We start from the raw sequence: 23273 nt of genomic DNA on the forward strand, positions 1-23273 counted from the left end.
TCGTAAGCATTTTTCCCGCATATTGCAAAAATCTTTGAAGGATAATAAACATAATAGCCTCCATTCGGTGAAAAAAAATACACGGATATTTCTTGGACATTATCTGTTCCCCGAAGCTCAGCTTTGCTTTCGGAAAATTGTTCGCCTCTCCGAACAGATAATGTCAGCGGACAAATAACCTTGCATATTTGCGCGCAAAATGGAGGCTATTGTTTATATGTGAAACCTTATGGGGTATCGAATACGAAGTTATCTCAGGAGTCCACTACTAATGAATAATGGGCTCCTGGTTATGTGAATGTTGTGGGTTACATTATTTCTCGCGAAAACTGATATGGTTTTTAACGAGGTTTATGAAATAACTGAGATACAACGTGCGCTCTGATTGGTCAACATTCCGGGTGTGATATTACGTCGGTAAACCGATAGGAAGTGCGGTCTATAGCTCAAATGAATGTACGCAGAAAGTTTGGTGAACACAGGAGTAACCTAACAGTTGCACGAGGTGCAGCCAATACTAGCCCCAAATTCTTCATGGAATCTTTTACATAACAAGAAGCAAAAAGCCGACTGTGTCACTCAGCTGACTGTGTCACTCATGATTTGTAAAAGTTTAAATATGGAGTCCGTAGTAGAGGCGAAAGCAGGTTGACTAATGTGACTGAACATTTATTTACAAATAATTCCATTGAATAATTGTAATGATAATATTTTAAAGGTCTCAGCTTTGTAAAATTATAATTCTTGCTTAATGATAATGTTATTTTTGGTAATAAGATGAATTAAAATTATTGGAAAACTTAGTGAGAAGAAGGCTTAACTTTTAAGCCTTTTTGACAGCGTAATTTCTGTTTCTTGGATTCTCTTCTTCGAGCGATTCCTTTCCATTTCTTAAAGATCAGCGTAAAAGCAACAGAATCTATCTTATGTGAAAAATGCTTAAAAATCTTCCTCTGACACTAGAGATAATGTATTTTTATCTTTCGCCCGGCACATTCTCCATACATTAGCGCCTAAGCAGTGTCAATTGCTATTAGTATATAACAATAACTGACTTTTTCTAACGACACTTTCTCGATGTAAGCGTGCATGTAACGCTATTTAAGCTGAGTGAAGGGGTCTAACTCATTGCCCATTTTTCTTTTTTGTAAATCAGTCGGGAAAGAGTAGTAACTAATGTACATTTCGTTTGTATTAAGAGATGTAAAGCCACGATAAGGTGGACTTCAATTCATTTATCCCAAAAGGAACGCAAACTTTGTACGGAAGGGCCACTTGTGGACGTTCCTGTTGACGGGTCTCCTCCAGCACTCTCAGGTTGGCTCTTTTGCGATTGCTCTCTGTCATCTCGGCTAGAAAAGAGACTCTCGGGTGTTCGCACTCTGGGAACTGCTTCCAATCCTCGAAGCATAGATTTACCATCTGTACTTACTTGGTAGGACGCTGATTGGATGCTAGTTCGGCCCTCGATGGAATACCTCTGTCTTTCACGTTCTTTTTCGCCTGACGTCTTGACACCTTTAACATGAGGTACTTTGGACAAACTTACGCCACGTCTTTCACCAAGATATGGGTCTCTCTCTGGTGATTTTGCATACAGTGGCTGGTAAAGGGTGCCTTGTTGTAATCCTCTGGAATAATGCCTCATCCAGGGATCGTCATTCTTGTCATCCACATCGACAGGAACAGAAACTTCCTTTTTCCATGAAGTAGTTTGGTATTTGGAAACAGGTTTTATGGCACCAATATCCACTTGTAGAGAAATGGGTTCAATTTGAGACGAATGTGATGTGACCGTTACCTCCTGAACACTGCTTTTAACGTCTGTAACTGATGTATGGTGTTCATCTTTCGCCGTGTCTAATCGATCAACCGCGCCTAATTCAGAATCCGTCTCGGTCATTACGGGTGTCAAGTTAACATAGGCAAAACTGCTTTCCACCTTTGTTATTGATGTGCTGTAGCTTGTGGTAGCAGGACTGTCTTCGACAGGTTTCGCATCAAAAGAAACGAGATCAGGTTTGGAAGCCTTTAGCGCTGTGTCTCTATCTTCTAAATCACCACTTCTTTCTTTAGGATGTTCGTGGTCGTCGATGTGGATTTGGTAGGTCACCACATTAAGGGATTGTTGAGTTTTTTCCGAAATGCTGCTGTCTATAATTTCTATGGGCTTGGTTTCGTAAAAAACCTGTTCTCCCTCTTCGTTGTGTTCTTCCGTGTTCTTTGATCTTGATTCCGAATTTGTGTCATTATCGTTGAGTATAGGCTGCTCAATTAGATAACCTTGCATTAAATCCCAAAGACGAGAGTTGGAACCTCGCCTCGAAGTTTCTTTAGGGCTTTTCTCCCTTGGCGATTTGACATTGTCTTCAGCTTTTGTGGGTGAATCGCTTTTTAATCGAGGTTCATCTTCAGTATAATTTAATGCGGCTAGCTGCGCTGAAATGTCTGGTATTTCTCTTTCCTTTGTGTGCTGTGAGATTTGTTCTTCATCTGTCAGATGGCCATTCTGTTCATCGAGTACGAATACTTTATTATTTTGCGGATATTCAAGGTAGAAGTCATGGCTAGGTTCAGTAGCTTGAATCTCCATAGTGTTAGAGAAATTTGGAGATTTTTCCTCCCTGATGTCATCTGCGTCTTCAGTGACAGGTGACGTCCTCTTAAGAGAGCGTGTCACTATAATAAGCGATTGTTCACGGATCTCATGGTTTTCATCCCCCGTTGGCGGGTCATCTTGAATTGTTACATGAGATACATCCTCAAAAGTATGGGCTTGTACGTCCCATGTAGGAGACACGCGGTCCCTTTGGTTAGGTGATAACAAATTTGGTGCATCACTTTCCTCAGAAGGCTTCGATAGAACCGACACATCTGGGACATCGTAGTCCAATGACCGAAACTTAAACAATGGGACAACGCCTTCTTCTTGCACGAATGCACCATCGTCCTCTTCAACCTGAGCGACTCGGCAAGGATAGTCCAGATGATTGGAAACCTCTCCTGGTGGCTCGTTAAATTGAAGTTCTATAGAACTTACTTTCAATTCATCCTCGTGTTCAGTGTCTTGATATGGTCTTTTAAGGGAGCGAGATACAACTACAAAAGGATCCTCTTCTACACCTGAGGGATTTGTTTCCTGTGTTTCGGATGCGTAATTATGGGTTACAACATAGTCCACTGCTTTGTACTGATGGAGTGATAGGTCCAATGAAGAAGGAAGGTCATCTTCCTCCCGTTTCGTTTCTGTGGTTGCTTGATCTTTTGGCTTGGGTAGATCATTCAACTCGCTGACGTTGTAACTTGAGATCTCTTCATCCGACGAAGACGAGGAACTCGTAGGTTTCTGCTCTTTTGATGATATTTTGCCGCTTAGCATCAACGAGTCATGAGTTACTTCTTCTTGAATATCAAAGGTTATCGATCCTGACTTTCCTGGTTCCTTTATTTCATCAGCCACTGAGGTAAATGTTCTGTCGTCCACTTTGTAGGTCTGCTTTTTCTTGTCATTTTCTTTCGCTTCATCAGATGATGATGAACTCCTTGATTTCTTTCGTTTAAGTAAGTCTTGATGATTTAGGCCAAAGGAACCTTCATCGGAGGACGAAGAAGATGAGCTTGTTTTCGGTTTTTGCTTTTTCAAATTCAATCCTGAAACAAAATCAGCTGTGGGACGGTTTTGATCTTCGTTATCATCATCTGATGAAGAAGAACTTGTTGAGGATTTCCGTTCGCTCGCTTTCTTTTTGGACGAGGAACCACTCTCCTTGGACGATGCTGAGCTGTTTGAACTCTTTCGGAACACCTGTGGTAGTTTGGACTTCTTTTTTCGTTTTGACTTCTTTTCCTTGTCATCCTCGGCATCAGAAGAGGATGAGGAGGATGATGAAGATGAAGTACTTTTTCTCTTTAATGAAGATGGTGTATCTTTACCTTCATGGCCCGGGAGTTCAAGTTCAATTCTTTGCTTAATTTCACGATCTAGAGTTAATATTCTGCTTGGAGAAGAAGGCTCCTGGACTGATGCTGAACAAACTGTTACGTTTTCTTCGACTTTTACCAGGTTCATTTCACCTGGCTTCCAATTATCCACATGAAGGTTTGCATCTGAGATGTCTGCATCGAAGTTTAGATCAGATTCGTTGGGTTGATTTGGTGACAATAGTCTCAGTTCCATTTCTGGTCGTATTTCATCGTAACGTTGAAGACTGTGTGGTTCTTCATACGCTACCGAGGGGAGAGACTCTGGTTTACTGTGGAGTTCGATGTTATCGTAGGTACTTGCGAATTCTACATCGCCTTCGACTGGATTTGCGTCAAAGTCTATGCCCCCAGAATCTTTGGGTGTTGAGGTACTGATACCCCAATCAACATCACCTTCAAAACTCTTCCCTCTAAGACCTTTCATGTCAACTGGTTCTAACGATGCTCGTTTTTTATTTGGTGATGATACAGTGAAATCTAATTCCGGTGCATCAACATCTAATCCCTTCATGTCAGCCTCTAATTGTTGCCGTAGGTCTACAGCTGGAGCATGAACACTTATTCCGCCTGCTGATGGCATGAAGATATCTGGTTTAGTTCTGTGCATTTCTTTGCCTCTAGGTTTAGGTACGTCAAATGCAGTCAATTCTGAGTCAGTGCTTGGTTCGTCTGCTACTCCGAGGTTAATATCACCAGCTGTGGTGTCAAACGAGGGCCCAGATATATCTGGCCTCTCAACAGAGACTCTTGACGAATTCATGCTTGGGTCGAACCCATCAATTCCAATATCGTTCTCTACTCTGCCCATTGATGGTCCAGATAAGTTATGCTTTTCATGTGAGAAGTCTGGTCCTTTTATATCTTGTATTCCTGCACCTATACTGGGTGGTTCCGATTCAAAGTCTGGTTTTTCAATATTTGAAGCATCCAGGTCAAACTTGGACCTTTGTATATCAGTGTTATCAAAAATTCTCCGTAGCGAGGACCCCGAAATCGTTGACGTCTCATATGAATTTTTAGGTGCATCAAATCCTGAACCTCCGATGCTTGGATCATATAATACAGGGAAATCCAAGCAAATCTTTGATTTTTCAGCAGATGGATCTGTATCTGTTAAGTTGTCTGAGATGTCGGGAGGCTCCAAAGATATTCCTTTCTTCGGCCCTTGAGAGTCAACGTCTGGTACAATTGTACTGAGTTCCAGCCCTTCAGTCGTTTTACGTCCATCAAAATCAAACCCAGAAGTACTTATGTCCACTTTGCTAGGTTTTTCCATCTCCAGTGATCCATCAGGGCCACTGATGTTGTAGCCGACACTCCCCTTAGTCTTTCTATAAGGGTCCTCTTCGTCCCCATCTCCTGCACAAGCCAAACAATTAACGCGCTTTTTCTTTGAAGATGGCAAATTCAATTCTCCTGAAGGTGCGTTAACTGTTGTTCTATGGCCTTGTAGTTTACCATCTGATACATCAACATCCGGGCCTGAAATACCTCTTTCAAATCTTCCCTCTGGTCCATCAATGTCTGGGGAATTGCCTTGTACTTCAACGCTTGGTCTTTCAGACGAAAAGTTTCCTGTTCTAGAAAGGTTGAAACCTGTGCCTCCCGATGGAATAGATACATCAGGGGTATTTATACTTGGATCCTTTCCATGAAGTGAAATCTCCGGCGTTCCTGTGGAGATTCCCTTGTTTTGTCCATGGAAATCAAGGTCTGGTTCAGCTGTTCTGAGTTCGAGTTCTTTTGTTGCTGCAGGTCTATCGACATCAGGCGTAAAAGCAGTTGTGTCAATTTTACTGGGTTGCACCATCTCTAGTGATCCATCAGGGCCGCCGAAGTTATAGCCAACATTTCCCCTAGTCTTCCTGTATGGGTCAGCTTTATCCCCATCTCCCGCGCACGAGAGACAATTAACGCCCTTTCTTTTTGTAGAAGGCACATTCAACTCTCCGGAAGGAGCGTCAACTTGTGCTCTAGGGTCTCTCAGTCTACCCTGTGATATATCAGCATTTGGGGCTGATATGTCTGTATCGAATCTTCCTCTTGGACCATCGATGTCTGGGGAATTAGCTTGTGCTTGAACTCTGGGTCGTTTTGAAGTAATGTCTCCTGTCCCAGAAAGGCCGATATCAGTACTTCCTGGTGGAATAGATACATCTGGGGTATTTATACTTGGATCTTTTGTATGAAGTGAAATTTCTGGCGAGCCCGTAGAAATGCCTTTGTTTGGTCCTTCGATGTCAAAATCTGGTGCAGTTGTTTTGAAGCTCAAGTCTTTCGTTTCTTCCTGTCCTTGGAAGTCTGGTGCAGAGGCACTTATGTCCATTTTGCTAGGTGTTTCCATCTCTAGTGATCCATCAGGACCGCTAAGGTTATAGCCGACACTTCCTTGAGTTTGAGTCTTTCTGTACGGGTCGTCTTTATCCGCGTCTCCTGCACACGACAAACAAGTACCTCGCTTTCTCTTTGAAGATGGCAAATTCAACTGTCCAGAAGGTGCGGTAACTTTTGCCTTAGGGCCTCCCAGTTTATCATGTGATATATCAGCATGTGGGGCCGAAATTTCTGTATCGAATCTTCCTTTTGGACCATCGATTTCTGGGGAATTAGCATCTATTTCAACTTTAGGTCGTTCTGAAGAAATGTTCCCCGATCCAGAGAGGCCGATAGTAGTGCTTCCTGATGGAAGCGATACATCCGGGGTATTTGTTCTTGGGTCTTTTGCTTGGAGGGAAACCTCTGGCGGTCTCGTTGAGATTCCTTTGTTTGGTCCCTCGATATGAAAGTCTGGTCCAGTTGTTCTGAGGTCCAGGTCGTTGGTTTCTCCACGTTCATGAAATTCAGGTGCAGAAGCGGTTATGTCCATTTTTCTGGGTTCCACCATTTCTGGTGATCCATCAGGGCCACTCAGGTCGAAGCCAACATTTCCCTTAGTCTTTCTGTATGGGTCTTCTTTATTTCCGTCTCCTGCACACGAGAAACAATTACCACGGTTTTTCTTTGAGGAAGGCAAATTCAACCCACCAGCGGCAGGAACGTCAACATTTTCCTTTGAGCCCTTGAGCACCCCAGATGAAGCATCGATGTCTATGGGATTGGTATCTATTTTAGCTTTCGGTCGTTTTGAAGAAATGTCTCCTGTTCTAGAGAGACCAATATTAGTGCTTCCTGGTGGAAAAGTTTCATCTGGGGTATTTATACTTGGATCTTCTGCGTGGAGGCAAATTTCTGGCGGTCCCGTTGAGATTCGTTTGTTTTCTCCTTCGATATCAAAGTCTGAAGGTGCTGAAATGTCTGTATTGAATCTTCCTTTTCGACCATCGATATCTGGAGAACTGGCTTGCATTTCAACTTTAGGTTGTTTTGAAGAAATGTCTTCCGTTCCAGGGAGGCCGATATTAGTGCTGCCTGATGGAATACGTTTTTTCATCTCCAATGATTCATCAGGGCCCCTCAGGTCGAAACCAACATTTCCCTTACTCTTTTTGTACGGGTCGTCCTTGTCCCCATCTCCTGCACAAGACAAACAATTTACGCCCTTTCTCTTAGTAGAATGCAAATTTAGCTCTCCAGAAGGAGCATTACCTTGTACTGTAGGGCGTCTCAGTTTACCGTGTGATACGTCAGCATCTGGGGCTGAAATGTCTGTACCGAGTCTTCCTTCTGGACCATCGATGTCTGGGTAATTGGCGTCTTTTTCAGCGCTTGATCGTTTTGTAGAAATGTCCCCTTCTCCAGAAAGACCGATATCAGTGCTTCCGTATGGAATAGACACATCTGCGGCATTTTTACTTGGATCTGTTGCGTGGACGGAAACTTCTGGCAGCCCTGTTAAGATTCTTTTGTTTGGTCTTTCCATATCAATGTCTGGTCGAGTTGTTTTGAATCCCAAGTCAGTTGTTTCTTCATGGCCTTGAAAATCAGGTGCAGAAGCACTTATGTCCACTTTTCTAGGCTTTTCCGTCACTAGTGATCCATCAGGGCCGTTCAGATCGAAGCCAACATTTCCCTTACTCTTTTTGTAAGGATCGTCTTTATCCCCATCTCCCGCACACGATAAACAATTTACACCCTTTCTTTTGGTAGAAGGCAAATTCAGCTCTCCAGAAGGTGCGTTACCTTGTGCTTTAGGGCCCCTCATTTTACCATGTGATATATCAGCGCCTGGGGCTGATATGTCTGTATCGAATCCTCCTTTCGGGCCATTAATATCTGGGGAATTTGCTTCTATTTCAAATCTAGGTCGTTCTGTGGAGATTTCCCCTTCTCCAGAAAGGCCAATACGAGTGTTTCCCGACGGAAAAGATACATCTGGGGCATTAATACTCGGATCTTTTGCGTGAAGGGAAATTTCTGGCGGTCCCGTTGAGATTTGCTTGTTTGGTCCTTCGATATCAAAGTCTGGTCCACTTGTTTTGAGGCCTATGTCTTTCGTTATTGCATGTCCTTGAAAATCAGGCCTGGAAGTATTTAGGGCCACTTTGCTACGTTTTTCCATCTCCATCGATCCATCGGGGCCGCTGAAGTCATAGCCAACATTTCCTCTTGTCTTTCCGTAAGGGTCGTCTTTGTCATCATCTCCCGCACAAGACAAACAGTTAACGCGCTTTTTCTTGATAGAAGGCACATTCAACTCTCCGGAAGGAGCGTCAACTTGTGCTCTAGGCCCTCTCAGTTTACCCTGTGATATATCAGCATTTGGGGCTGATATGTCTGTATCGAATCTTCCTCTAGGACCATCGATGTCTGGGGAATTGGCTTCTGCTTGAACTCTGGGTCGTTTTGAAGTAATGTCTCCTGTCCCAGAAAGGCCGATATCAGTACTTCCTGGTGGAATAGATACATCTGGGGTATTTATACTTGGATCTTTTGTATGAAGTGAAATTTCTGGCGAGCCCGTAGAAATGCCTTTGTTTGGTCCTTCGATGTCAAAATCTGGTGCAGTTGTTTTGAAGCTCAAGTCTTTCGTTTCTTCCTGTCCTTGGAAGTCTGGTGCAGAGGCACTTATGTCCATTTTGCTAGGTGTTTCCATCTCTAGTGATCCATCAGGACCGCTAAGGTTATAGCCGACACTTCCTTGAGTTTGAGTCTTTCTGTACGGGTCGTCTTTATCCGCGTCTCCTGCACACGACAAACAAGTACCTCGCTTTCTCTTTGAAGATGGCAAATTCAACTGTCCAGAAGGTGCGGTAACTTTTGCCTTAGGGCCTCCCAGTTTACCATGTGATATATCAGCATGTGGGGCCGAAATTTCTGTATCGAATCTTCCTTTTGGACCATCGATTTCTGGGGAATTAGCATCTATTTCAACTTTAGGTCGTTCTGAAGAAATGTTCCCCGATCCAGAGAGGCCGATAGTAGTGCTTCCTGATGGAAGCGATACATCCGGGGTATTTGTTCTTGGGTCTTTTGCTTGGAGGGAAACCTCTGGCGGTCTCGTTGAGATTCCTTTGTTTGGTCCCTCGATATGAAAGTCTGGTCCAGTTGTTCTGAGGTCCAGGTCGTTGGTTTCTCCACGTTCATGAAATTCAGGTGCAGAAGCGGTTATGTCCATTTTTCTGGGTTCCACCATTTCTGGTGATCCATCAGGGCCACTCAGGTCGAAGCCAACATTTCCCTTAGTCTTTCTGTATGGGTCTTCTTTATTTCCGTCTCCTGCACACGAGAAACAATTACCACGGTTTTTCTTTGAGGAAGGCAAATTCAACCCACCAGCGGCAGGAACGTCAACATTTTCCTTTGAGCCCTTGAGCTTCTCAGGTGAAGTATCGACACTTGGCCCAGAAAGCTGTGTTTTTAGTCTACCTTGCGACGTTTTGATATTTGGCGAATAGCTATTTAGCTGTACATTGGATCCTAAATCCCTTTGCTCTTCGTCGAGCGATGGTCCCGTAATTTCTCCCGTGACATTTTTGGCCGGAATAGAAATGCCAGGTTCTCTGACGCTCAAATTATCTGTAAATTTACCACCCTCATTAATATCAACAGAACAATCATCACTCGGTCTGTCCCAATCCATTCTATTACTTGTCTTCCCTCTGGTGTAAGGCTCCCCTTTGTCTCCTTTGGATACACAGGAGAAACATTTCGCACGCTTAGTCTTAGGTGAAGGCAAGCTCAGGTTTGAAGGTGAACCTTGAAGATTGTGTGGTTTCATATTCGGCCCAGCAATACGCGCCTGTGGTATATCCCCCTCGAATTCTGGTTTACTCAGTGAAGTCTCCGTCTCTCCTAAATCTGCACTGCCTTGCAATCCTTCGACATCAAGGGAGGGGCTCCCTGCCTCTAGTCCCGGTTCCAAGTCAATTGCACAGGATTCGTCAATCGTTTTGGATAGATCCCGCGATCTCTCCGATAAGTCCAGTGAACCTATCGGTGAGAAGAGATATAATGGCATTATGGTGCATTCTATTTTATGGAATCGTGTCAGTTCTTTATAATACAAACTTTATCATTTCGCTTTATCATTTCAATTCATTCTCAATCCTCAAATACAAATAATATGCCAACTTCTAGCACAGAGTCAACGTGAAAATGTTAACACGCATAATTTGGTTTTCGACGCCTATTTCTCGCGAATTCCTGTCGTAGAATAACGTAAATACCATGAGGCTAAACAGACTACCTACCATTTTGTCCTGGCGAGAGGTTTTTCAACAGTGTCAGTCTTAGCCTTGGTTTGTCATCATTGCGAAGAAGGTGCATTGCTTTGTCATGAGCTAGGCCCTCGATCGGAGTTCCATTAATACCAATGATCTTATCACCTTGGAGATAACAAATTAGAAGGATGTCCTTTTCTGGAAGAATATTGATGACTTTTGGTCTGCTTTCTAGTTAGTTTTCATTAAGTACTACGTGTCTTGCGAATAAAATCTTCAATATAGAGTACCTGGAATTATGACAATTTATCATATCAAACAAATTTGAAAAAAAGAACATCTTTTCAAATTGCAGCGAGGTCTCTGAAGATGTTTCAGGTTTTTTATTTTGGCGAGAAATTGCCATGTTCACCATGAATTAAAATTCGTCAATTATGGTGTCGCTCTGTTACCGCGTAAAATTTCTGAGGTGAAATGTTTACGATCATCCTTGTGTAACATACGTAAATATAACGTACAGTGTCGTTACCTTTATCCAGGAGACCTGTTCTCGCAGCAACACCACCGGGTGTTACTTCTCTTACGAATAAAGCGGGAGGTGGCAAAGTCTTGTCCCTCGCAATCAAGAGTCCAAAGCCACCATTTTCAGGTCGGTCGAGATCAACATCAATGGTTTCCTGTCGAAAACGACGGATAAGCAAGAGATATATATAAAAAAGTCTTTTTGGGGGTGAAGATTAAAGCTGATGTGTGTTTCTCAGGAAAGAGAGTCATTTATACCGGTAATGCTTATAACATTAATAATGATAATGACAACGGCAATAAAAATTATAATGATGTTGACAAATGTTGATAATAGCAATTAGCAAGTACATTATTCAACTATTATATAAGAGCGACAGCATTTGGCTCTTATAAGGGTGAGAGATCTATCTTGGATAATGCAGGTCATTTTTATGCTCACAATAGACTAGACTTGAAGTATTTATTGAATAAGCAAAAGCGCTCTGATCAATTTTATTCCTATCTATTTTTTTCTAGTTTTTTCGGTAACTGAAAATACGGGCTAAGATGTTCGAAAGGCGGAAAGCGCTAAATATTGGATGAAAGAGTGAGACTGCTTATATTTACTTTTTTTCAAAACTCCTATGCTACAGACGTTTTGTGTGGTTTTATTTAACCATAAGGAAAAAAGAAAGTAAAACATTTTAGGCGATAATTTTTCTCTGCAAAGTGACTTATAACTATAGCCCCGAGTTAAGTTAACTTTGCTGTGGACATACCGCCTTCGTATTGCAAGTATAGCTATGGCTCTACATTAACGAAACAGAAGAATTGAATCTTGAGGAGTGCGGTCAAATACGTAGAAACTGATATTGACTTAATTCAAAACTTAAAGAACATCGCTAACCATATTCCTTGGTGCGTCCACGTTAAAGGTTGGTTCGGAGGAGCCCTCAAAGGCAATATCAACGTCTGAACCAGGAATATTCCCGCCCGGAAAACCTGTTCCTGATGGTTTGTTATGTTGGAACTCAACATCCGAGAGCTGAGCATCTCTTGGAGACATTTTGAGGCTGCTTCCATTTGCCACATTCATGCCAAGATCGGTGTCCATGTCAAGATTTACAGTAGGAGTTTCCTTGTCTGGATCTCCGCCCATATCAATTTTTACCTCCCCTTCGTTACAAGAAGGAAGTTTGAATTTACCATCTCCATCCATGTCAATTTTGACTTCGCCATCGTCTCTAGATGGCATTTCAATCAGTACTTCTCGCTGCCCACCAAATGCTGGATTAACAACTCCCCTTGTGTTGTACGCTGTTCGAAACAAACAAGCAAACAAACAAACAAAATCACAATCGTAGGTTATTTAGCCATTAGCCAAAATTTAAAGGATCGTTGCCGAATGTAGACGAGCGAAGTAGTTGTCAAATAAAAAAGGAACATCAACGTTCAGAAAGAAACTACGTCACACAAATTGAGACAAATCTGAAGCATATTTAAATAAGATTAAACATTATAAACCTTCCTAATGCAATCAATCTATTATTCACACAAGATGCATTACTTTCCAAGCAAAACACTACTACCGAAAAAAAACCAGTCTTATTTGTTTAAATAGTATATCTAATAACGTAGGGCACAAACCAATAATTACAGTTCCACTTATTACATGGTCATGCGGCTATTTCATTTTACACAAATAACGCAGATAATCGTCGGAGAGAAGCTTCAATTTCACTACAGATCTCTCCGACCTGGGTGCTAAATAGACACTTATAAAGAAATGTTCAATTTGAATCCTGACCACAAAAACAGCGAGTGTCAACAAAATTAAAAGACTCTAATTTCAAAAGAAACAAAGCATCGAACAATAGAAAAAATTTTCCATTGAAACAGACGGGAGATGGTGTTGCAGCGATTTTATTAAGTTATAGTATTGTTCTAAATATGTCGTGGCTTAGGCTGTTGTGTATTTTTGCCGATGGGTGTTCTGTTTGCGTCTGGATTATTCAGGAGATACTTTTCATTCCTTTTGACCTCTTTCTTTTGGATGACTTTGTGTGTTAGGTTAGGTAATTTAAAGTTTTGTAAGCTCCACATTAAGAAGGTCTCATCCCTGAAATCTCCAGATCAATCCGTATCTATGCATTTTAAACTGACGCAATGCGCAAAGAATGACTGTCATGCGGTGTGCAAGACGTTTTCGATGTATCTGTAAACTTCTGTCACCTTCTATGAAACTCTGGGCAACCAACAATATACAAATATCCACCGCCAAGCGATGTAATGACTATTCTTTCCTCAAAAAGTCGAAAATCATGAGCAAATATGTACAAAACTCTTATAACTTAGTATTTTTTTTAAATAGCGTTCTCCAAGCGTTTGTTATATACGTGACATGATCAATCAGTGTAATAACAAGTCATAGAGCGAGGGCTTTCTAGATTCTTCAAACTTTCAGTGCTCGAGTAATCTCGAAAAAGATAATGACATTTATGGAAATGAGCTAAAGGACAATGAACACTTCGGTGACAACGTAGGTGAGGGTTTGTTGTTGAAACAAGGAAAGACATTTTAACACAAAGACATCCTAGTTGCAGAGTGCCAAGGTTGCAATTGAACGGTTGGTAACTTATAAGTTCTGAAATAGAACGAACTGAGTTAAAGCACAGCTCCAATTTCGACATGCTTCAGTGCTGCACAGAGAAAATATTCTTCGCTGTCATACTCTCATCGAGCATCTGAAATATTCAGTCACCGTCTTTTGTAACATTGTCAACTTCTTACTGAAGGAACTTCACTCAGTTGAAAAACGTGATTGTGAACGTAGTTGATGCAGTGATTAAAAAATGATCATTTTATCGTTTGAAAAGTGCTGTAGACAATCACCTCAGTGAATTCACGAGTATGGAAGCCAATACAAGGCATACTTATGCCTAAATCACGACAAAAATGATGATAATAATAATAATAATAATAATAATAATAATAAAATTAATGATAATAGTAATAATGATAAAATAGCTTCGAAATACACGACTGTTGCAAGCAGTTAAAACTCGAGCTTAACCTTAAGAGGCCGCACTCTTAAACTAGAAAGAGAAAACTGACAAGTTTGGACGCGTACCATAGCAATTTTAAGTATGCAGATGATTCGATATAAACTGAAATGGCACAGACAGGATTGTATCCACTATTCCCATTTTTCTTACCAGCAGATGGTGCTTCTTCTTTGTAGTGATGTGAAAAAGTTACCGGAGTTCCATGACCATTTAAACCAATCTGACCACCTTTGGCTTTTGTGCCGAGAGAAATTTCTGGTTCACTGGCGGTTTCTATTGAAGACCTTGACGAGAGTTTTCCTGCAGCAAGAGAACTCAAATGTGAGCAGCGCCCTTTGAAATAGAAATTCAGTAGAATAAACTGAAACAAGTTAACATCTAGGCAAATAAACTATCATTACCTGATCTTTTTTGGCGACAACACCAAACCAGTATCGCAATACCTGCGATAAGAAGAATCACACCTATTGTACCAAACACTGAAGCGACTATAGCGCCCGTACACTCTGACGCAGCTCTAACATGACTACTTTGGCAACAGATGATCAAGCACACTAACAGAGTGCTTTTAATAACCATGCTGTTTTTTTTTTTTGAAAGATTAACAAACTTGCGCCATTAAATTTGCGATCTCTGTTTCAAGTTTGTCCACCATCGGAGCGTACGCCAAAATAATCGTTTGAAGTCCCTTGAGATGCAAACTATTTATGAGTAGAAAAGCCGATTCAAATGAGTTGATTGAAGATGTCAATTAAAGAGCTACACTGACAGTTCATTGGTTGATGGGTGTTACTGCTTCGCTGACTTTTTCTTACAATAAAATTAATTGTTGAATGTTTGGAATATTTCCCGATGTTACACGCTTACGAGACTAATCTGAAGCGTAAGTAGGTTTTCTTAATATTAGAATCCGAGGTAAACAACCACCAATTGCGCAATAATTCGTTATGAAAAAGAGGAAAGCTAGAAATTTCAAACTAAATATCCAAAAAAAAAGTGCACGTTGATAGTATATTGTAAACGTGATTAAGCGTTGGAATTGTTTATAAACCACCTGCAGGGACTTTTTGCACTGAAAACATTCAGAAACCCCAATCACCTCTCAAAGATAACATCAAAATGTTTTTTACGAGTGGCATGAAAATATGTAACGAAGGAAACCTTTGGATTTGTTTTGGCAAGATTTTCATTCTCATTAGAAGCAAGTAATTTTTTAGACAGTTGACTCTTCCAAACAATAACAAAATTGTAAACAATCACTCTGCTGTGTAGTAGTGTTAAATTTTACTGCATGACCATAATGGTAGTGCTTTTAAACACCTCTCAGCAGCTCGAGCGCTTATTCTGCTATGGATGTACGAAATTCACCATTGGATTATTGAATATCAAAATGTGGTTTACTGTTGGACGGATCAATACAGAATTCATTGCCGCCACATAACCACAACAAAAACTAAAAATGGAAAACATCCAACGACTTTGTCCTGCTCAGTTAGGCGAAATTCCACAAGATACAGTATAACATGTTACCTTGAAAAGGCTTGGAAAACTCTCGAAATTTTGACTTGATTTTATTGTTTTTAAAGGCGAATAAATAAAAAGACTACAACGGCACCCATCTTGGAAACCAACCAGAAGAGAAAACGACCCCTTTATTTATCATACTCCACGAAATTCGTGCTCACTCCTTCTAACTTATCAGTAGGTTATTTTCGACTCTGTTCACACATTCCGTTCAGCATAAGCTATAAGACTTCTAGACGAAAATAAATCTTAATTATTCACAAAGAGTTGGCATTCCTAAGATTTTTCTATGCTGACATCGAATAAAACGCAAAATAATTTTTTTTGAAGCCACATATGTCCACATTGGTAGAAGCCACCCCAAAGATGAAGTTCCCTCCCATTCAACGTTACATTTGGTATAGCGTTAATTTTTCAAGGTCTGGAGATAGTGGTATCGTGAGCGAAATCTGTTTTGAACACTTTGGCGAAGAACAAAGCAAATATAGTGTTGACAGTCTATTTTAAGCATGACTCTTTAAACAAATATTAGTAAATGTTAGATACCTCAAGGGCACGAATTTGCTCCTTTGTTAATCGTTTTTTGTGTGTAAGACTTAAGCGCATTCTGACACCTTAGATGCCTGACTACAAATTGAATTCATATGAAATAGCCCTTATGAGATAAATTTTATTTTCCTTTTTCCATGTACTTTCCAAACCTTGGTTAAGGGATTAGCCAAGAAGATGCTAATTATACAGCTCCTGAAGATAAATAATTCAAATATGGCAAAATGACCCCAAACATTAGCTTAACTCAATGATTATTGTTGTCATCGACAAGTTAACAAAGAAATTACAATATATACAATTCAACAATGATAAAACTAATTACCAAGGTTAAAAAATTAAGGATTTTAAGAGCTCTCAAGGCCCCTAATTACATGATCTTTCGCCCGTTCAAAGTAAGAATTCGCGTGCTTGTCGAGGGAAGTCCACCGCTAAGAAACATTACAGCGCATGACGATTCCATGCACCACTTATCAACCTGCTCCATCGATTATCAAAATGGACGGGATACTTCAGAGAGTAATCGATGCCAACACAGAGATGCGAACGATGCAATGCAAACGGTCAAATATCACCATTATCAATATACAGAGCGCGCATAATTCAGTCAACAACATAGTTCAGGAATTTTGTACATCATGCCGAACTTTTTCCGCTCAGTTCTTTTGAAATGAGAAAGCTTTGTCATGTAGCATACTAAAACTTTGAAGACTTCTGATTCAGTTCAGTAAGTCAAAGCTAAGAAAATGATGCCACAATCAAAGAATAGAAAATCAAATAAAAACAATTCGATCTGCTTTGATGAATTGCAAAACCGGAAATATTTCACTTAAGTGATCTATGCTATCATCCCTGTGATATGGATTCCACGTATTGAGCTCTAGAGCAAAGGTCGTTGACGAGATAACAATGTACAAGCTAGAGATGAAGAATCACGATGTTGAGATAAAATTGCCTCCATTAATAAGATATATCGAGACAGCTTTTACAATGACATCTTAACCAAATCAGACAACATAAAAAAAAAGATGTGGACAATATTAATTTATTGATAAATAATAAGCGGCCAAGTTCTCATATAGAAAAGCTACAAGTAGAAAATAAACTGAATGCGAACAACCTTTTACCATCTCCAACTGCCTCAATAAATTTTTCTGTAATGTCCCTCTTACATTAACTGATAGGAGTGCAACATCTTATCTTTCCCAGAAACAAAAAACATTTTGCTTCTCACAAGTGTCTGCAATACAGGTATTTCTATTGCTACAAAGTCTTGATACGAAGAAATCATTTGGGATTGACAAGACTCGTCCACTTTTATTAAAAACCGCAGCACCGCAAATATGCCGTCCTTTAACTTATATTTTTAATCTTTCTAACAACCAAGGTATTTTTCCAGGTAGTATGAAACTGGCAAAAGTTGTTCCAGTTTTCAAAGAAGGCTCTCGTTATACATGTAACAAGTATCTTCCTTTTTCAGTTCTCTCTTCCACAAGTAAAAATATTTGAGAGATGTATTTTTAATCAGCTTATGTCCTATCTTACGAATGAAAACATTATTTCCTCAAAACAATATGGATTTAGATCAGGTTATACAACCTCTGACTGTCTAATTAATATTATTGAAGAAATGACTTCTCCTCTTGATCAAGGACACTAAGTGCTTTCTTTATTCTTAGACCTAGGTAAAGCCTTCGACACAGTAAATCATCAAATATTATTAAATAAATTTGAGTATTACGGCCGAATTACAACAAAGCGAAAATAATAAGCTCCAATCTTACTTAAATAACAGGAAGCAGCAGGTGCTTTCCTACTGGATTATATGCGGACGTTACATCTTTAACAGCTTCTGGAAGTGATCTTGACAATTTGTTGTGTGAAATTAACAATCATTTGCCAGCTGTCTACGGTCATACCCTCATTTCGAACTTATCTCAAGAGATTCTGCCCGAGCGTTATCGGAAGATTCTTTTGGAATAGTATTCCACAATTAATCAGAGACAAACCATTTAAAAAGATGATTAGAAAAGCAATTTTACACTGGTACCTTACCGGGTGATATAGTGGAAGCTGATAGCTTTCAGCATTTTAAATCTAAACTTAAATTGTATCTCAATATTTAACTGTATAGATCTTGATTTTTATTTTATTTTTATTTACTTATTTATCTTATTTTAAGGGAGTTTTTACATAGGGTTAACCTCCAAACTTCCTTTTCTAGAAGTACCTTTTTTCCTTAGTTTTTAATTAGTATATATAGTTTGCTTCTAGAATAAATAAAGTATGTATGTAAATAAAGTAAAGTATGTATTTTATTGAATCAAAGGACCCTTTTAAGGGCTTTACGCAATGGCACTAAAAGGGGCGGAATAATTACTTATAGACTGAGTGGGAGGGCCGGATGACAAAATGTTCGGCTTACGGTCATGTATGGATTGAAGGCAGCGCGGTTCCTGCCTATTGACGGCGAGGCCAAATATTTTCACGTTTGGCCCGACTAGGCCCTTTTAGATTGTGCTGGCATAATTTTTAGCATAATTTGGAAAAACGAGCTCAATTTTTGCACTTTAAATAAAAGTATCACTGCAAGCATAATGAGCATATTTTCAGTTTTAGAAGGGACCATTATTAGAGGTATGACTTGCTTTGTCCCTAAGATTGATTTTATTTCAAGTCTCTTTTCAATTCTGCAATGTCAAACTATGTTACTTTTAATAACACGATCTATGATGGCCAAAGCCTGACCAAATTCAGTCAGTTTATTATCTAGCACGTATTACTTTCAGCTTTAAAAAAAGTGGGTTCCTAATCACCTCGTACTAAGCCAGGGCACGAGCATCACTGCCACTCACAGCTCTTCCAACATCACGCATGTAAGATCCTTAGTACTTGCGGTTTGTCAATTATCTCGTGTCTAATATATAGAAACCAAGGGAAATAAGCAAAAAAGGCAAAAGAAGGGATTATTGAACCCAAGGTTCATGGAAGAAATTCTGTCAAAAATGGAATGTCAGTCAACTTATATGTTACACTCAAGAACTAGAAATTAAAACTTATGGTGTCAGACAGACTTGGGCTCATGTTAAACCATTGTGAAGAAATAGTCTTTAAGTTAATATGAGAAGAGAAGGAACACTTTACTATTTGAAATAAACAACGCTTTATCTTTTCTCTTCTTGTGACAAACAGTTTACCTTTCCATACTTGGGTTGATGAACGTCATAATTAAACTTCCAGTCGGACAGTCTTTAATTCATTCCCGTAGTCTGCAAAAGGGAGAAAGGGCGGAACGCGCCAAAAGATCAACAGCCATCTTAGCCATTAGTATAAGGGGTGGGCGGACGATTTCAATATTGCATTGGCGTGCATCCATGTGGTTCTAGGTGATGGTTGTCGTCATCAAATTCAATAAAAACTGAACAATTACTGAAAATACTGAAATAGTGTCCTGGGTAAATTCATAATGACAAAGGCACATTGCACAGAAGCTTTCCTGTACACAAAGCAATTTTGTATGTTCTTTGAAGCGTTGAATGGGAAATCGAGAAAAAATGAACCAAGCTGTGAGAGGAAAGCTAACAAAATTGGGGAATATATTTGACACTCTCCTGATCATTTTTATGGGCTATTTTTTTTTCATCAAGGGCCTAAAATGAACCCAGTTGGCCTGTCTAAGTACACTGGAGCAGCACCTCTTACAGTATATGCATCCTTTGTAATTAGCCTATGTACTGCTGCCCCCATCCTCCAAAATAAAAAAATTGTGAAGGAGAGTAGGAGGTGGCTGTACAAAGGCTATTTGCAATGCACTTTTAAGGAGATAAAACCTTTGAATAACTTTCTGAATATCACATATAATGACTATATTTATTATTCAACTTCACCAAGTAGAAATAAATAACCCGCATATAGAGTACAATGATACACAACTATTCACTGAAGTGGAGGATATTTACCAAAGTGGTGGACATTTTGCATACCATTTTGCAGCTAGATAAATCTCCACCACTTTTGACAACAACGAGGTGAAAAATTATTTTATTACATACCACTTTAGTTTCTTTCTTTCAATATACCAAAAAAAATGGTAATTAAACTCTTGACTCATGATTTTGTCTCATCAGCAATTCAAAGGTAAATAGTAATTAACATGCACAATCAGTGTACATGAAAGGCACTATTCACCTGTGTGGTATAAACTAAGACGTGATATTTGAACGTTGTTGGTTATTATGGCACAGCTCATAAAAATACTCAGCAATACTACACACCAAAACATCTAATAAGGTAAATATAATAGCTACGAACACAAACTGAATTTAAACTAATATATGCACAAAAATTTGGTCTTAAAGTGTTAAATAAGTCTTAAATACACATTTCATTTCAGAATACATTTATATCAATATGCAATAAATTATTTAATTTTTTATTTCAATAATACAAATGGTAAACTGCATCTCCGACTCATTTTGAGGTTTTTATGCTGTCAGCTTTATGTCATAAATTTGTCAATGGCCAATATGCATTATCATAGTATAACATTCTCATAAGTCTTACCTAGTAGTTACTGTAAACTTGAAGGAATGAATTATTACCTTAACAGAGGTTCTTCTTCTTCTTAAGTGTTTCAAACTAAATTTCCTACTGATTATTGTCACTATCACCATTTGGAGGATTCATTGCTTTGGCAAGATAGTTAAGTCCACAATCAATCTGATCTCTCTGTATTATTGGCTTGTGATGATTTACTGATTGCTCTCAACAATGTGTGTTAGCCTAGGAGGGTTGAGTTTTTCCTTCAGTCTGTGAACTTTCCTCTCCTGCTGACAAAGACTTGTTGTTTAACTCTTCCTGTAACAAACAAAAGTCATTCCCATCAGGAACTTTTAATGAATTTTGGAAAAGTTCCTCTTTGTATTCAAATTGCTCATCTGAATAATCAGCTTCTTGGGAAGGAAAGGAAGTAGAATTCTTTACTGTGGTTTTCTCTGATACTTGAGACACTGCTGGTTTGTTAGAATCATGATCATTTGGCAAAACTTCAATGTCATGCCAGTTAACATTTTCTGTCTTCTTTGGATCAGTGTAGCAATGATTAGAAGGACCTGTTTCCACTTGCTCTGCTTCAGAGGGCTTGCATGAAAGCTGTTGGATTTTGCTGCTCAGATATCTATCTTCCCCACTGTAGTATTCCCAATTAAAAAGAAGGTCTCTGCCAGTAAACTCACTTTCATCTGGATCAAAAATCACACTGTTGCTCCTGAGGCTTGGGGCTCCTTCTATACCAGAATCGTCATCACTTTCAGGAAGGCAAAACACATTGAAGCTGTGGGATCGCCCATAAGGCACATCTTGGCTCAGGTTAGTATCACCCTGGAGATTTTCAGGACTGCTACTTGCACGTGACTTGATAGGGTATGAGTTGAGTTTGGCAGTTTCCTTCTGTGTGATGGGTCTCTTATCGAGGATCAGCTTCTTACCTTTAAAGTAAGACAGGACAACAATCCTGTAGGGCTTCACTCTCGTAAAAGGGTTTCCAGCAACTGTCAGGTACTTCAGATGGGAAATCAAACATAACTTAGAAATTTCCCTCACAACATGGATTTGATTGTGACTCAGATTCAATTCAATGAGTCCAATGAGACAGTCTAATCCATTGACTGTCTCAAGATTGTTGTAGCTGACATCAAGTGACTTGAGGTTTGACAGTTCTCTTGGCATTCCTGTGATGAAGTGGATGTTGTTGTGAGACATATTCAGATATACGAGACTTGGGCAACATAACTGTTGTACATCCAAATGAACAAATTCGTTATAGCTGACATCTAGATTTTGTAAGACAGGCAAGAGTTTAAGAGAGGCATCCAATGCTGCCAGTTTGTTGTGTGTTACAGTGAGAGTCGTAAGCTGACACCATGGTTGAACAACTATTCGGTTTTGCATCAACCTTGCTGTTGTAACACTTCTCCATGACTCTGCAGGACCTTTTATTTTGGGTGCTAGACGCTTCTCAGTGGCACAGTCTACAAGGAGCTCTTTTAAGGTGGTCAAACAGTATCTGGTTGTCAGATTTGTAATCTGTGCTTGAACTTTTGACATATTGTTTATAAGTGTCAATGGGCAGCCATCAATTATCAGACTGCTTAGAGACCTAAACAAGGAAATATCAAATTCCAGATGACTAGAAAGCTCTTGTGAACTTGTAGCCTTGTTCAAAATACTACTAACACACAGTGATTTCAGCTGATATATAAAATCATATAGATTTCCTAGATCTCCAGAATCTGCCTCGTCTACTGCATTAGTCGGTTTCGGTAACTTTAGCTGCCGCGTTAAACAGTAAAGCTGAGTAGGTACAAAAGTGAAACTTTCTCCCTTGGCCAACACTTCCTCACCCCTTTGAGACAAATCCTTCGCTAGGGCATTTGTCACAGCCATGACATCGTGCCTTTGGACCTCTAAGAACTCAACAATTTCAGGAGAACTCGACACGTAGGTACTACTGTTCACTAGTCGCTGCAGGTAATGTTCTAATGCTGCTTTCCTCTTCTCAAGAACCGACAATGCCATATTTGATATAAGCTTTTTCGGTGGTAACATATCCTTAGGGATGCCGTAAAGTTTTACCAGTTTTTTGTGGAGTTCATCAAATTCTCTGTACCTCCGAAACACGAACCAGTGATTGGACTTAGTCATTACATCGATTTTGTACAGTGCATGAGGTGAGGGATGTGTTCTTTGCCATACTTCCCTAATGACGACATGTTTGATTGAAGGAGACGAGTCACTTTCGCTATCAGACCTCAGTCGTCCACGATCCTTTCTCCATAAAGCACTCCCGGCTGGAGGAAGGAAACCTTTCAATGAAGTCATTCCCACTAATTAAAACGAACTATGTATTCTTGCCTAGATTTTTGTAAAACAAATTCGCCCAAGTGATGTTTATATGATTTCTGTTTGAGAACAAAATGATTCCCATGACTCTCACAAAGCTTCAGTTCTTTTTCACTCAGGCCCAGACTTTCTCGTCAGTAACCCAAGT

The 23273-nt window shown here is 39.8% G+C and overlaps 2 protein-coding genes across 2 annotated transcripts; both read right to left on the reverse strand.

Moving 5' to 3' along the window:
• Positions 1-653: 653 nt before the first annotated feature.
• LOC131792936 (neuroblast differentiation-associated protein AHNAK-like) lies at positions 654-14831 on the reverse strand. Its single transcript, XM_059110345.2, has 6 exons — positions 14554-14831; positions 14303-14452; positions 11995-12404; positions 11113-11260; positions 10614-10748; positions 654-10353 (listed from the first exon to the last, which is right to left on the reverse strand). Exons 1-6 carry the CDS (start codon positions 14729-14731, stop codon positions 1232-1234), a joined length of 10143 nt encoding a protein of 3380 aa, XP_058966328.2. The 5' UTR covers positions 14732-14831; the 3' UTR covers positions 654-1231.
• Positions 14832-20081: 5250 nt separating this feature from the next.
• LOC131792931 (nischarin-like) lies at positions 20082-23249 on the reverse strand. Its single transcript, XM_059110337.2, has one exon. The coding sequence runs from the start codon at positions 23102-23104 to the stop codon at positions 21008-21010; it is 2097 nt and encodes a 698-aa protein (XP_058966320.1). The 5' UTR covers positions 23105-23249; the 3' UTR covers positions 20082-21007.
• Positions 23250-23273: the final 24 nt, after the last annotated feature.

Source organism: Pocillopora verrucosa, chromosome 7 (assembly GCF_036669915.1).
Source record: "Pocillopora verrucosa isolate sample1 chromosome 7, ASM3666991v2, whole genome shotgun sequence".
NCBI lineage: Eukaryota > Metazoa > Cnidaria > Anthozoa > Scleractinia > Pocilloporidae > Pocillopora > Pocillopora verrucosa.

Coding starts and splice junctions, on each gene's coding strand:
- LOC131792931 (XM_059110337.2), bottom strand. CDS start 23,104: ATGACTTCATTGAAAGGTTTCCTTCCTCCAGCCGGGAGTGCTTTATGG.
- LOC131792936 (XM_059110345.2), bottom strand. CDS start 14,731: ATGGTTATTAAAAGCACTCTGTTAGTGTGCTTGATCATCTGTTGCCAA. Junction 12,405..14,302: donor AGAAGAAGCACCATCTGCTG/GTAAGAAAAATG, acceptor TGTTTCGAACAG/CGTACAACACAAGGGGAGTT. Junction 10,749..11,112: donor AACAGGTCTCCTGGATAAAG/GTAACGACACTG, acceptor GTTATCTCCAAG/GTGATAAGATCATTGGTATT.